At 31.0% G+C, this 16658-nt stretch overlaps 1 protein-coding gene across 4 annotated transcripts in view; it reads right to left on the bottom strand.

The window, feature by feature from the left end:
• Positions 1 to 16658, bottom strand: part of LOC127712138 (calcium/calmodulin-dependent protein kinase kinase 1-like) — a 99366-nt gene that overhangs the window by 23779 nt on the left and 58929 nt on the right. For 3 of the 4 annotated variants that reach the window (XM_052218399.1, XM_052218400.1, XM_052218402.1), the window contains 2 exons: positions 7249 to 7819; positions 1396 to 1449 (listed from right to left, as the gene is read on the bottom strand). In XM_052218399.1, the coding sequence (XP_052074359.1) occupies positions 1396 to 1449; positions 7249 to 7819 (625 nt within the window). Of the gene's footprint in view, positions 1 to 1395; positions 1450 to 7248; positions 7820 to 9465; positions 9545 to 16658 lie in introns of those variants that run through there. The other variant, XM_052218403.1, reaches the window with a different exon arrangement.

Raw genomic sequence — 16658 nt, 5'->3', positions numbered from 1 at the left:
AGCTATAAATCCTTTTATGTATTACTATGACAGTTAATTAGGACATTTTTTTTAAACTATATAATACTTTTTTGAGTCCAAGAGAATTTTATTTAATTGGTGCAATGTACCACTGTTTGCATTTGGTGCTTTAACTATACATGTTATTGGCTTTGAACTAGCTGTCAGTAACTGTGAGTACTCTCAGATCTGTACTTAGTGTCCTTTTTGTTGTTAGGTGTACTTTATTTTATTTGGTTGTCCAAGGTTACGGTTGTCTTTCTTATATTGTTTTACATCTAACCCCCTTGTTTTATTAATTTTGTGATTACATTGTGTCATAGATCAAATTTATTCGTTCAGTGTATGTTCACTTGTTTTTGTTTATATGTCTTTTGATTGAGTTAAGCCATTTCAATTGATATTTTATAGTGTGTCTTTCTATGTTGTGATGTTACACTATTGTTTCAGGTAGGGTGAAGGTTGGCTCCTATTAAAACGTTTAAAGCCAAGGCTCCGTGTTGAAGGCCATACTTTGACCTACAATGGTTTACTTTTACAAATTGTGACTTGGATGGAGAGTTGTCTCATTGGCACTCATACCACATCTTCTTATATCTATATATGAGGGATACCCTGCCACGTCCAATCAGTGTTTATGTTTGATGTTTTTCTGCTTTGAATCGATCTGATGCATTCTCTATGTGCCTGTCCCAAGTCAGGAGCCTGTAGTTCCGTGGTTGTTGTTGGTTCATGTCTGTCATATTTGTTTTTCGTAAATTGTTTTGTTATAAATTAAGCTGTTAGTTTTCTCAATTGAATTGTTTCATATTTTTCATGTTGGGGCCTTTTATAGCCTGGCACTATACGGTATGAGTTTTTCTCATTATTGAAGGCTGTACAGTTGCCTATAATTGCTTACATTTACTTTATTTGAACTTAGGTGGATACTTGTCTCAATGGCAATCATACCTCATCTCCTTATTTTTATATGAATTACAATTAAAAATGTATTTTTATTTTCATTTCAGCTGAAGCTTCAGTTTAAATTCCTGTAACTGTTTTCAATCATAGTCCATCAGTTTCCTTTGAAGAGTATGAATCACATATATATCAAACTTTCTTACCATATATAAATCATATTGGTAGATTTACACTGTATAAAAATAAAGAGATGTGGTAAAATTGCCAATGAGACAACTATCCACCAGAGTTTAAGCTACCTTTTCATTTAAGAAATAAATTAAGTTATCAGTTTTTTATTTTCAAAGTTTTCAAGATTGGGTAGGTTTCAGAAACCAATTATTTCTATGTAGCTGGCTAGCATTTAACAGTTCAGATCACATCAGGCTATCCTTACCAATTTTTGTTTAAAACATTGATGTCTTAAAAAATTTCTATAATTACTTAACTTACATAATGTACATCATCTTTTTCGTTGTATGCTAATTTGACAATTCCATAAGAACCCTGTTAAAATAAAATAATTCAAGTTATTATATCAGTTGTATTTGTATATTTATAGAATAAAACTAATGAAAGAAATCAAATTTAGAAAAATATTTATTTTTGTTCACACATCGTTGTCAATATAATGGAATTTGATGCAACTGTCATACAAGTAAGAGGTTTAGCTAGCTATAAAACCAGGTTCAATCCACCATTTTCTACATAAGAAAATGCCTGTACCAAGTCAGGAATATGACAGTTGTTATCCATTCGTTTGATGTGTTTGAGCTTTTGATTTTGCCATTTGATTAGGGACTTTCCTTTTTGAATTTTCCTCGGAGTTCAGTTTTTTTGTGATTTTACTTTTTATTCAACGATTGACTGAACAACACATTAATTCATGAATGTGAGTAGCAGTCACATGAGTTAATTATCAGTGTTGTTTGGTCACAAGTTGAATATTTTTCGATATTTGAATTTCTTGGATTAGGTATTCTTTTTATTACATTGACAAAGGACATTTTAATGAAAATAAAGTGGAAAATGAAAGGAACTATTACATTTTCTATGCATTCTCAATTGTTTTGATGCAACGTCATCGACGTTTTAACAACACTTATTGAGATGGTGTATGACGTCCTAGGGGTGAAATTAACTGTTTTTATTTCACTGGGATTGAATCACAGTATTTCAGTGCAAACAATGTAATAAATAAAATTGTCATATGGTCATTTAGTGTAAATTAAAGAATTTTCAGGTCATCTACCTCATAAAAGTCTGACTACATCTGGCAAACCAAAAATATACAGGAAAATGAGAATTAATTCATTTAACAACCTCCATAATATGAGATGCACATCTGTAGGTGTGCTTATGTTTTGTAAAGTTTCAAGGATCTTGTTTAAGAACTGTAGGAATTTAATTACTTATGACATACTGACCTATTTACTCATTTATAACTAGGTTTATAAGCACGGCATGTATTTATTTCTTGCCCTTCAAGAGCAGGAAGAAGAACTACAATGGAGCTTATTACTCAGAAGTTTTAATGATATTTTATTGTCTTTGTCTACATAACTATAGTATCATTAAAATGACATATAAAATGTTCTTGATGAATATTAAAGCTTCATGAATCGACATTAAAGAATGATCCATTAAATCTAAAAACCCTGCAGAAATATGAAATGTAGACTGTTATGATTGAAAATGAGGTCAATGGAGGTCAAATATAAATTTCAGTGCCAATATCAATCTTGAAATGAACAAGGAATAGATCTATCATTCCCAAGCAGGTGAAAATACAGAAACATGTCAGAAAGGACTTAAAATGATGAGAGACAGCAGTCATGAAAGACTAATAGAGAGAGAAAAAAAGAAGCAAAATGTAGCTGGAATTGACCATCTGGCAAAAATAGACCATCGACATTTAAATATTTAACCAAAAATCAGCATAAATACAAGTAGTGACCTGAATGAGCTGTTTTCTGCTCTTTGGTCGGGTTGTTGTCTCTTTGACACATTCCCAGTTTCCATTATCTTCTAGTATTTATTTACAAAATATTTTCAAGGTTATGTACATTCGAGACTATGTATAGGGAAATGTTCTGGACTTTTGATGGAGCTTAACCAAAAGTAATGGGACTTTACCAGTGCATAACCAAAATAGGTCCATACAATGGTTAGGGTAGGATTATTTGAAACCTTAGAGGGTACATAGGATTATTTGGAACCTAGAGTAGGGAGGGACTCGGAAAATACTGTATTTTTTTGGCCTATAAAGACAACAAACTCATTAAATACATTAAATTACATATAACAAATTGCTTCGCCGGGCGCAGCTGGATACAACTGCAGAGGTCCAACCCTGAACAGTTGGGGCAAAAATATTCGTGCTTGATACAGGTCTGAATTTGGATTGTAATTAAATATTTGACACATAATAGGTTTCTGACACAGAATAACTGTAGTAAAAGAACTTAGAATTGGTTATATGATTTGAATTTATATTCAATTTTTTGCTTTTGTGCAATACACTATGCTGTTGCGTATTGACACACACCCCCCCTCCCCCCATCCATCTTTTTTTTTGCAAAAAAAAAAAAAAAATTTGTTTAATTTGTTTGAAATCTTAAATGAGAAAAAATTGCCCCCTCCCCCCTTTTAAAAAAAAAAATTCTTTCCCTCAAGATATGGTCATAATCTCAATTCAAATTCCCAATGGAGTTTGCAACCATAATTACCCATTTAAATACATCATAAAAGTCTTAAACAGATAACTTAAAAGCAAAGTAAGGGAGGTAATCCAACATTATACAACATTGTACAATTTTGTTTTTGGATTACCTCCCTTACACTGCTTTTAAATTGTCCATTAACCAGGAAACCCTTGTTTTTCCCCCTTTTTTGCCCCTAATTCCTAAACTGTTTAAGCCATAACCCCCCAAAGCCAATCCTAACCATCCCTTTGTGGTATGGAAACTTGTGGTATAATTTCAGAGAGATCCATACACTTAAACACAAGTTATTGTCTGGAAGTTACAAAAATGCTTATTTTTGGCCCCTAATTCCTTAACTGTTGGTACCATAACCCCCAAAATCAATCCAAACCTTCCTTTTGTGGTATTGAACCTTATGGTAAAATTTCATAGAGATCGATCCTTTTAAACTAAAGTTATTGTGCGAAAACCAATGTGTCTTCGGACAATGACGATGACGCCAGCGTCATACCATTAATATACGACCGCAAAATTTTTTTGCTGTCATATAAAAAAACATGGCAAAAGTTGATTTATTCAAAATCTCCTATCAGTTGCATGATACAAATGAACCAAACATCCTTAGAAATTTAAAATATAAAAAGAACTGCTATTTCAATGCCATTTGCTAATCTTTATATATAGAAATCAGACTAAGTTACTATGCGTGTCTTGCAATTCAAGATTACAAAACACAATGACTTTTACAGGTATAGAGAAAACAATACATGACATCTGACTTTTGGAAAATGAAACATAGAACATCCTACTGAAGCCTTTAAAAATTAATTATTAAAGATCATTACTGCTTTAGTAAAAGTTCTTCAATTGATATTTCAAATATCATAATAGTTCATTAAAAAGATCAGCTTTTATAAATGTTTATGATTTTTCCTAAATATTCCCACAAAAGAATGTCACATTGATTTTCATGTCTTAATACTTTCATTCAGAAATGCCCACTCATTAGATATAAAATTCATTTCGTAACAAAACAATGAGCTATATATATCCTATTAATTCTTTAAAAAAATCCCTTTTATTTTAAGAGAATTGTTTGCTAAAATGCATGACTTATCTTTTTACTTAGTGCATCATATGTCAGCCCTTAAAAAAAAAAATTTGTAAGGGTTCCGCAGAACCCAATGTCTCGCCTACTTTTGCTGTTAGTCACAGGCTCAACAAAAATGGGGAAAAAATTATTAAAATTTTTCCTCTCGATACTATATTTTGATTGTAAGAAGTTCTGTTTAAGTTTGGTAAAAATCCAAGAAGGTTATGAATGTAATAAATGTTTTAAAAATTTTAACTGCAGACTGTACGTAATGTTAAGTGGAATAAAACTAAGTCCACTTATAAGTATTATACGGAAAAACGGGAAATAAATTCTTACAAAATTTCCTTCTAGATACTAGCTTTTGATCATAAAGAAGCTTCTGTCCAAGTGTGGTACAAATCCAGAATAGTTTAAGAAAGTTATTAAAATTTTGAAAGCTTTAACCACAGAGTGAATGTAATGTTAACTGGCAGAAAAACTAAGTCCATTTATAAGTGAAATATGGATAAACAGGTTTTTTTTTTTAACAAAATTTACTTTTGAATACTATCTTATGATCACAAACAAGCTTCTGTCCAAGTGTGGTACAAATCCAGGATAGTTTAAGAAAGTTATTAAAATTTGAAAAACTTTAACCACAGAGTGAATGTTATGTTAACTGGCAGAAAAACTAAGTCCATATATGAGTAAAATACGGATAAACAGGATTTTTTTTACAAAATTTTCTTCTGGATACTATCTTATGATTATAAACAATCTTCTGTCCAAGTTTGGTACAAATCTAGGATAGTTTAAGAAAGTTATTAAAATTTCAAAAACTTTAACCACAGGGTGAATATTTGTGGCTGCCGCCGCCGACACTGACGGAATGTAGGATCGCTATGTCTCGCTTTTGCGACAAAAGTCGCAGGCTTGACAAAAATGAAAAAAAAAGTGTTAAAAAGAGTTGTGCCTTTACAATTACTCTACTGTTTAAATTAAAGCCTTCAAATATTTTTTTATAAACTTCAACATGAAAATCAAACAGGAACTTTCACCTTCTTCAATCAGTGCAAGGGGCATAACTCTTTAACAGAGAAAACTCACATCAAATTAATCTAAATCGAATTACATTACCAAAACTTTTTTTCCTAATTAACTTTTTTTTGTATCTGAAATTATACACCAGTAATGAGAAAGATGGGAGTGATTATAACGTCCTTACATAATAGTGCTGATTTTCAAATTTGGAAGACCAACCTACATGTACCTTTTGATCTTGAAATTAAAAAAAATATTGCTGTTTTTCCAATTGTGTAAGATAAGCTCAGCTTTACAATGTACTGCAAAACCTTTGATCCACTAAATTACATAAAATTGCAGATTTGAATTCTGTAAGACTAAATCTTATTCCAAGCTGTCAACTCTTTGATCTTGTCGATATGTAACATGAACTATTATCAAAGACATATAAGAGATTTGCAACTATGCAAAATCTCATGATGTAACAGGGCCCTAGTGATCTGACTGATAATGTTTATAAGGTGTGGTGATCAAATTGTATTTCTCAGAAAAATATGTGTGGTTAGGACAAACCATGCCTCTTGTTAATTTTATGAAAGTCTCAAAATATCATTTTAGGTTTGTTTTTCTGTTGCCCAAGTAACACTATATCTTATTCACATTTATCCCACAGCTAGGAGCATAAGAATCTCTGAAAATTTGTATCTTATTACACCAAAAGTGAGCATACAATTTCCCTGTACATTTGTTTATCTGATTGCCAAAAAGCATAACGACATGTCTTAAAGATGTAGTCAGGTCAGGTTAAGACTTTTTGTCAGATGTTCAGACTCCTTGGGTTTTTTCCTACGACACAAGGAAAAATATTTTGACCCATATCACCCACTTTTCTTTTCATATATATAAGACTTTAATAGCTCATAAAAGGTCATTTACCAAAATTTAAGCAGTTTCTTGATTTCTTTTCTAAGATTTGAGACCAAAATAATGCCAATGCTTAATATAAGTTAATAGTCAGAGTCAGCCTTTTCCCTCCATTTTTTAAAAATCTAATACCTCAAAAAGAAGCTCCATAACCTATAAATATGTTTAGTGTATTTTGATCCTTAACTAATATTCTTCTGTTTTATAGTATCAATTTTGAATTCCAGATTTTTTAAATTTCACCTGACCACATCCTTAAGTTAATGAAAATAAAGAATAGGGTTCCAATGCCCCACACTAGTTGTTTGGAACTGATTTTCGAAATTGTCCAAGACATTGCTGATATAAAACTTTATATAAATTTCATAAAAATCTATTTTATATAAGTATTGTATATGTGAGATTGCTTACAAAACAGGAGGAAAAGATACTATGTCCCTTGCAATGCTTCACACGGGGACAATAACCAATATAACGTATGGGAGCTCATCAAGTAGGACCTGCCTCATACTATTAATCCTACCTGCACTGACTTGCTAATGTACAAGACAAGTATTTCTTTAAATCTTAATACATTACCTTTCCTATCTCATTCTTTAGTTGATACTGATTCAGTTGTGTGTAACCATCATTGTCAGTGACAGACACTCGTCGTGTTTCCATTGTTGGTTGTCGTCTTAATCTGGGCGAAGATGAAGGGGATCCAAATGGGGAAAGTCTACCTACACGGGGATAATCTTCAGACTGGCTATATACAATTTTTGGAGCATGTCGAGGAGAAGATTGAAATCTATTTATAGACTGGTTGTCATCAGAGGAGTTATCATGATTTGATTCTTCGAGTTGTAGAGGCACAATGAGGTGATCGATACAAGGCTCATATTGTATAGTTTCAGAATTACTACTAACATTTGAATTCTGTTTCACTAACGGAGGTTTGGATAATTTTACAACAGCACCATTTCCATAGTTTTTCCTATGTCTATAGTCTTGTACAATATCTGAATCGCTATTTTTATGTTTATCGGAACTAGAATCAGCGATTGAGTTTCGGTGATGACGATTTTCTTTCTGTAACTTTCTGTCATGTAATGTCACATGCGTTTCTGTTTGCTTGCCCAAAATATCCTCTTGGTCTCTTTGGCATCTCCTGAAAGTAGAAAAAAGCATGCCATTGTACAAAAGAATTTCTAGTTTAACTAGACCTAATCACACACTAATACATTGTTGACGCCGCTGCCGTCACCATCGCTGTTGCCGGAAACAGCATACCTATGTCTCTACGTCAAGGCGAGACAAAAACAGAAAATTAAAAAGAAAACATCTGTGAAGGCTAAGCTTTCATAGTAGATCTGTTATATTGGGCAATCAGACTAAAACAACATAAACTGCATGACTAACAGAAATAATTGGAGGCCAATAATTCTTTTGTGATCTATAATACTTCATTTTACTTTATATATTTGTCAATTGTTTTTTAAAACAATTTAAAAGATAAATTTATATTCTTGTTCACTTATATTTGTATTTCTAAGACATTGGATTTTTCTTGGAAAATGACCCAAAGAAATATTTATGACCAACATTAATATTATTAGTTCAAATTACATTTAACTCATACTTATTATATTAATTTGAATATTATTTCAATTATTGAAAAATTATCTTCTCGCTTTCAAAGATAGATAAACGGTCATCAGAAAATTGTAATACAATGCCATATATCTGTGTGTCTTAAACATGGTTGTATTCTTTTCAATTTAGCTAACATTTATTCTTTGACTATATAATATAGGCTAGCTTTTAGTTTTGTCATATATAATGCGTTTCAGTCATATATCAAATTTAGAGCATTTACAGTAAAAATAAGTTATGGTGGTCAATTTTTATTTCTCAGAAAAATGTGCTTTGGGTAAACAAGATGCCTATTGTTAATCATATGATTATCTCCAGATAACTTTATAGTCTTTTTTGATTCATAATTGACAGTTACTATCTAATTGACATTTATCCCACAGCCCCTTTATTCCTTTACCTCATTTTGCACATGACAATAGCATAAGTCTCAATTGCCCCTCACCACAGGTCACTTTAAGTGGTAGTTGACTGAAAATTACTATAATAAACAGTTATAACCAATTTCTTTTAATGAACATGATTATACTCCTAATAACACCCTATGTAGTATGTCAATAAAATGAACATGATTATACTCCTAATACACCCTATGTAGTATGTCAATAAAATGAACATGATTATACTCCTAATACACCCTATGTAGTATGTCAATAAAATGAACTAGATTATACTCCTAATAACACCCTATGTAATATGTCAATAAAATGAACATGATTATATTCCTAGCTTTATTAAGTAATGAAGAATTTGAAAATATTCATTGCTGATTTCATTATAATTTATTGAAGTCTTACCAGGGGCGATCAAGGATTTTTGAAAGGGGGCATAATTCCAGAAAATATAATAGATTAAAAAAAAAATTGAATGATTTTCTGCTAATAATTAAATCATATGAATCATGACAAACATGACATTTTTTTGGTGCTCAAAGAGGGGAGCGTCCTATGCCCTCTACTATCTATCCCTGATCTGCCATAGCTTACTGTAAACACTGTAAAATACTTGTGACTATAATGATCAATTTCATAGTTCTAAGAAATGTACTTAATTTTTATTCCACTGAAATATAAACTTAATCATCTAAAATATAGTTTCTGAGACAACATTGAAAGATGAAAATTAATATTTGAATAAGCCATCTACAGACTTCACACTTACTGACTAAAAACAGACATGATCAAACCACTGGACTCCTAATGAACGTCAATCGTCAATATTAATTAAACTATATATATATGATGCATGACATTCTATCAGGATATCAAGATTACACAGAATCTAAAAATAAATTCCCACAAAAGGAAATATTAAAAAAAGGAAGTTAAAAAGAAGCTTTTTATATGAAAGAGGTTCACTAAGGGATTCTTCAACATGATAAAATTGAGAATGGAAATGGGGAATGTGTCAAAGAGACAACAACCCGACCATAGAGCAGACACTTTTCCAAAATTTGTAAAATACACTTTTTTTTTAAAAGTCAACGTATTTTGCCTTCGGATTTCTGTCTCATTAATTTACTTATACCTCATGATCATGAACCTGAGGTCTATGGGTACATGGAAGTTCTCATTGTACAGAAAGCGTCTTGTTTGCTTTAAATACAACTTGAGGGCATTAGAATGAATTTGTGTATCTAATTTACACTAAGATATTATTGTCAATGCAGAATGATTATTAGTTCAATAATTTAGGAGGTTTTTTTTTTCAGCGAGTTTGATCATATAATATTGAAATGCATGATGAATGCAGGGTATCCATTTTCATTTAACAACATATTGGTGTTTAAATTATTGTATTAATAGGAATGAGCCAGGCTTAAATTGTATTGACTATCGAAGAGAGAAATTTTTAGGAAGCGGTTAGAAAAAAAACAGACGCCAAATAATCCATGATAACTTGAACTCTGCATAAACCTAGGGATTCAATTCTTTTCAGTTGAAGTAGACTCTTAAGAAAAGAATCAGACTTGAATTAGATTTATTTTCATATAGTAAACATTGTTTTTAGGAAATCATTGGACGAAAGAAAGCGCTAAAAGACACCAAGTGTGGTAGTAGCTCATTTAATCCATGACAATGCTCAACTCTGTGTATACCTAAAGATTAATACCTAAAGATTAAATTTTTAACACAGGGCAACTTGGGAATATCAATCATTTATAACTTGAATTGGAATCGACTTCATACAAAACTTTAAGAAAATTATTTGACAACAAAAACCCAACAAATACTAGGTGTAGAAATAGCTGAATTAATCCATGACAACAAGAATTCAGTGCAAACCAATAAATTCAAATTGTACTTTTATCATTAATGAAGCTGTTACTCTGAAGTACCATCAGCCAGCAATAACTATCAATTATAATCACTAATCCTAGGAACAAGTGAATAAAAAACATGTAAATCTTTCTCTTATTACTACCAAAAGTCATTTCCTTCCTAATAACTGACCACATAAAAATCCAATCATACTGATTTCATATTCAATGTTCTCATTACCACGCCAAACTCATACACATGGCGGTAAATCACACCAACTATAAGTTATAAAACATTTATGTGATCTGCTAATTCGGAGATGTTTATACCCTTGGTTATTTGGCCAATTATGGGTATAGAAGTCATCGACAGCTAATTTACTGGAGAATGATTCAAATGAGGAGATTGAAAAAGTTAATTATCAACAACATTAAACAGGTCAAATACGATGTGTTGGTTAACAATTAACATCTTCGATGAGAATGGCTAATACTACTAAAGTATTTTGATTCAAAAAGCAATAATATAAAGTTAGTTAGTTTTTTTTTTTTCCAAGCGGTCAATTCAATTAAAGTGAAATTGGTTATTTTTTTCACTTAAACTAATAATCAGGTGTTGAATCATCAAAACTGAGGTTGAAAGCCATGAATTATTTTGAATTATCAAACATTTTTGTGTTTTGCTTAAACACATGAAAAATGAAATTTATTCATTTAGTTTGTTCAATGATTACTGCCCAACAACTGGAATGTTATATATTCACTATGTTGCTAACTTTAAAGCCACAAAAAGTATGATAAAAGATTAATTGTTTTTGCTGTATGTTTACAAAAGAAATAAAAAAAACGACAATAATAGTGCTGCAGCTCCTATTCTTTGGTTTTTGAAAGTGAAATTAAGTTTTCATGATTTCTATGCCATGAATCATGTCAAAAAGCATCTTCTCTAATATTTTTCCTTAAGAAAATGATCAGATTTATTTACCTTAGTCCTGAAACAAAATTAAATCTATATTAGGAGATCTCATGCAGTTTGTGTGGAAAATGGTTGATTCCCTAAATTGTTCCACTCATATGATTTGTATTTATGTTACAAGTCTGGATTGTTAGTTCAACCAGATAATTTCCCATTGAAAAACCACTTCAGTCACTTCTACAGACTTAATATCTAATAAGTAGAACAGGGTTTGATTATTATTTATCTATTCTTCTTCCTGGTTGAAACCAAATTCATCTAATTCTTAAATGCATTTAAACTAGCTTTTACTTAGGTTGGATACAGTTTTCTTAAACTGTACATACATCAAACTGTCCAGTGTGACTTCCCTCCAAATTTTGAGGCAATACGATACATAGTTTCTTTTGCATTTGTCTATGTATCAGTCTTAAGTTCTCAGACTCTGACTCAGTCTAAAGTTTACCCATTTATGGGCATCCTAAAATAATATATAACTCCCTTTCATGTGAATTAAGACATAATTTGAAGTAAAATCAATTCATACAGTCTAAATCATAATATATTGTTTAAAAGACAGACCTTCTCAAAATACAAGTTGTCCCAAGCAAAGAAACTTCAAGGACTTAATTTTAAACAAGTCCGTTTGAGTGTGAATTATAATTTATTCAAGGACTTCCACTTTACAACACTTAACACATCACTTTATCTGTCATTATTTAATAATCACATTTTAAAGTGAAAAGAAAAAGGCTATACCTTTAACAAGTGGTATAGAAGTAATAGGTTTACTTAAGGTGGTTTATTTAAATTGAATTTCAAAAAACCATTTATCACATGTTTTATGCACCATGCACATATGCCCAGAGTTAAAAACAGCAGGATGTTTTATCAAGGTCAATCCATCGTTTTATGATAAAATTTTAGTATTTACTTATTGTTACATATTACGGATTTGTAAATACTTTGAGCTAGGAGATGTAATTCTTTAAACTACAAAACATATAAAGATTAATCAAATTTGATGCTACCTCTTTTTCAATTGCCTTAAAAGTGTATTACCCGGGCCCCGCCCCGGCACTAATTATGAATAAAAGGAGAAGTGGTGTAATGAATATCAATAAGACAGCAACCCAATGACTAAAGTAACCAAAATATATCTACATTGCAACATACAGTCTGGTGCAACAGGATTATACAATAGCAACATGTTTATAGGAATAGTTGATCAAATGTATTGCAAAATTACATCGAGTAACACATGAATTTATCAAGTTTTGCAGGCTTGCACTTGAATAGCCGCCTCTGCCCCCCAAAAAAATAAAAACATCTGTCACATATCTGACCTAAGGCAAATCCTTATCTAATAATCCTGAATCTCTCTCACCATTCTTTTTTATTTTCTTCTTTATGTAGACAATTTGACCCCCTTACTTAAGTTTCATGATTACTGAAGATACTTCAAATTTCCTTTTATAATACTTTGATTGTGTTCTGAGATGAACAAAGACTATGTAACCATAAACGACTTTCTGAAGCACTGAAATCTATTTCATTAATTGTTACCTTTAGAAATTCAATAGAAGTCAAATGATTGAATATGAGACAAAATATAGTCGTAAATTACAAACTGGACTATAAACCTATTCTTTTTCAAAGGCCAAGGACAGTCATCCTTTAAAGTAGACAAAGATCAATTTGATTACAAAATCTTAGCAGCAGCCTAATAACCCAAAAAGGAATAAAGAAGGTCTTAGACTAGAAGTCAACTTTTATTACTGTATTAATAAAAGTTGACTTGGGAGTTGCTTATGCATCAGATCTTTTATTTAAAATAGGTTAAGAGGGATACTAATTTCTAATAATATGATTTATCTAATCATTATGAATTTATTGTAGAATGGAAGTAGAGACTCCAAGATAACATATTTTACATCTCCTGTAAAAAAATAAACAGAGCAAAGTTACAGTTATGACATATCAAATAAATAAACATAACTAAAATGATCTTTTAAAAATGTCTAAAGATATAACTTTTTATAGCTAAATCAAGCTTTGAAACTCAAGCCGTAGATTCAATGACCCTGTCAGAATTCGTTGAACCCTGAAATATTTTCCATTTATAAGAATGATAAGCAAACGAATCATAATACATTGAATCACAAAATGTCCTTCTGAATCACTTTCTTGTCAGTAGGTATAGTGATCCTTTTTCATATAAAGTACCACATATAAATTATGCCTACAAATAATTATTATTATATTATTTGTTTAGATGGCAAAGTTATTTCAAAGAATACCTAAAACATTCACAACAACCCATGTCAATTTTAATGAGTGCACTGAGAAAATCTTTTCAAGGGAGATAACTTCATGATCAGAAGTGAATTTTGTTTAAATTTCTAGCCAGATTTATCAAATTAACAAGCAATATGATAAAAACCATAATCATGTGAAACACTTTTTGGAAATAGCATTATATATATATATATATGGACTCATATTTAATTAACTTGAATAAAATAGGCAATTTATAATTCAATCTAGAGAAAACATTTTGTCCATACAAGCTTTAAATTTTATATGTTTCACTGTATAAAATAAAATAACAAAAATACTGAACTCATAGGCAATAATTCAAAAGGGGAAGTCCATAAAAACTGAAAAAATCTAACGTTATCGATCAACGGAACAAGTGAAAAACAACTGCTATATTCCTGACTTGGTACAGGCATTTTCTGATGAAAATGGTGGGTTAAACCTGGTTTTATAGCTAGCTAAACTTCCCACTTGTATGACAGTTGTTTATTAGAGTTCCGTTATATAAATAAAAAATCTCTATAAATGATTTACTCAGAAAAGAATCGTAATCTTGCCGAATTTGATTAACTTTCCATTGACAGGAATCAAGAAATGTGAAAAAACAATCCTCATTATCTATAATGTAACAGGGCGACCTGACAAATCTATCAACTCTGATAGTAGCAGAATAAGATACTACAAGTCAATCTTAATTATCCTAGAAAACTTGTGAAACATTAATTTTTCATCAAGTTCACAAGGGACCGATCAAATTGCTTGGGCATAAGATCATTACCTTTATGACATTTAGGTTTGAACTTAACGACAATAAAAAAAGACAGATTAGGTTTCTGGAAATTCAGATAATTTTAGATAATTACACCTTGTATAAGTATCGTTGATTTTGATTGGTTGATAGCTGAAGTGTATGATTCATGCATTTTGTTTAATAAGATGAACAGTGTTCCATATTTTGTTATTGCTAAGGGTGTGCCTTCTTTACTCTGAGGCCTCTCCTGTATATAAGTAGTATTTGCCAAAACGTAAGAGTTTTTTTTAACATTCACTGTGACGCTTGATAATTTGTGTGCTTAATAAAATGTGTCATAAAGCGATAGAATAAGACCTGAACATGATCTTTTTGTTCACATGTCTTTGGAAGCAATATCTTGTAACATGTCTTTGGAAGCAATATCTTGTAACATGTCTTTGGAAGCAATATCTTGTAACATGTCTTTGGAAGCAATATCTTGTATTATTTATAAGTAATCTATAGTGTGCTCAGGTCAACATTGTTTGCCATATATATGACCATGAGCCAACTTCCGCCCATTCAAATCTAAATACCTCAAATTTTGCAAAAATAAATGAGGAATGTGTCCATGGGACACAGATGATGCCCCCCGCTTGCATATATATAAAGTTATAAAGGGACATATCTGAAGAATGGTAAATTGACGCTACCCAAATTTTTAATTGATCTGAGTTAAGTGGTAATAAGCATTGTGTATAAGTTTCATAACATTTGGTTAAGGCAAACTTAAGTTAGAGAATGGAAACGAAAAATTCAGTAATTTTTCTATTTGCAAAGGGGCATAACTCTAGAACGGTAAAAGAGACGCCACCAAAATTCAAACTTGATCTATATTTTGCGGTAATAAGCATTGTGTGTAAGTTTCATAACATTTGGTTGAAGCAAACTAAAGTTAGAAAATGGTAACAAAAATTCAGCAATTTTTCCATAAAGTTAGAGAACGTAAACCAACTTTGGGGCGTACTGACGGACGAAGGGACGGACGGACGGACAAGGGTAAAACTTAATGCCCCCTCCGCTACGCAGGGGCATAAAAATATTGATTTCAGAAAATTATCAATTTTTATGGTATTGTATTTTCAGTCACATAATAAGGGGAAGAAATGGCATGACCACATAAGGACCACCTAGAAGTTTCTTCACTGAATAGGTGCATGGCAAATGACAAAATTTCAAAATCATTTCTTTTAGCTATACTCCTACCTTTATTAGAAGTATTATTTAGTATTATCAATTTGGAAAAAAATACATACTGATCTATCCTGGTTCTCTCCTGCTTCCTCCACCAATAAAAACTGACTACCACCACAAAATAGAACAATAGTGCTAAAAGTGGCACTAAACACAAATCAATCCATCAATTTTCCAGAATTCAAAATTATACCAGATTCAAATAATTCCTTGTGGAATGCTACAAATCATTGAGACTAGATTTGGAAAAAATATGATATTAGCACAATGACAGTTTTGATATATATCTGGTAATTGTCTCTATACAGAAAAAAATATCTCAACAGGGGACCATGCAGTCAAAAATAATAATCTTATTTTTTCTAAAGAATTGCATAAAATAAAAAATAGATTAATTGTTATTTTTCTATTATTATCTGAGACAGTACACGTATCTACTTCAGGAAATGTTGTTGATATTCATGTCAACCAGGCATTACTCTTTAAACATTTTATTTTTCTAATTTTCTCATCAATAGTAATCCTTGTAACATACAAATTAATAAGAAAAAAACATTGGTTTATTGTTCTCCATTACAGAAGCAATAACTAAGAGTAAAGAAAGACAAAATAAATTTTTGTGTTGAATGGAACATCACATTTTTCATTATCAAGCTTCCTATGTGTACAAAGCAAACTGACAAGCGATAATGGATCTTTAAGAATAACTGCTGTTATTAGTCAAAGAAGCCTTTAATTCATTATATGTTCAGCTTCAATTTTATTTCTTTGAGACAAAATCCCTGTTTCTTTTGTTGTTCATTTTTGACTTGATGTTTTTGGTTCTGGACATA

The sequence above is a fragment of the Mytilus californianus genome, unplaced genomic scaffold, assembly GCF_021869535.1.
Source record: "Mytilus californianus isolate M0D057914Y unplaced genomic scaffold, xbMytCali1.0.p SCAF_8, whole genome shotgun sequence".
In the NCBI taxonomy this organism is placed as follows: Eukaryota; Metazoa; Mollusca; class Bivalvia; order Mytilida; family Mytilidae; genus Mytilus; species Mytilus californianus.
Note: the sequence above shows the minus strand (reverse complement) of the source record. Positions and strands in the feature narration are given on the sequence as shown.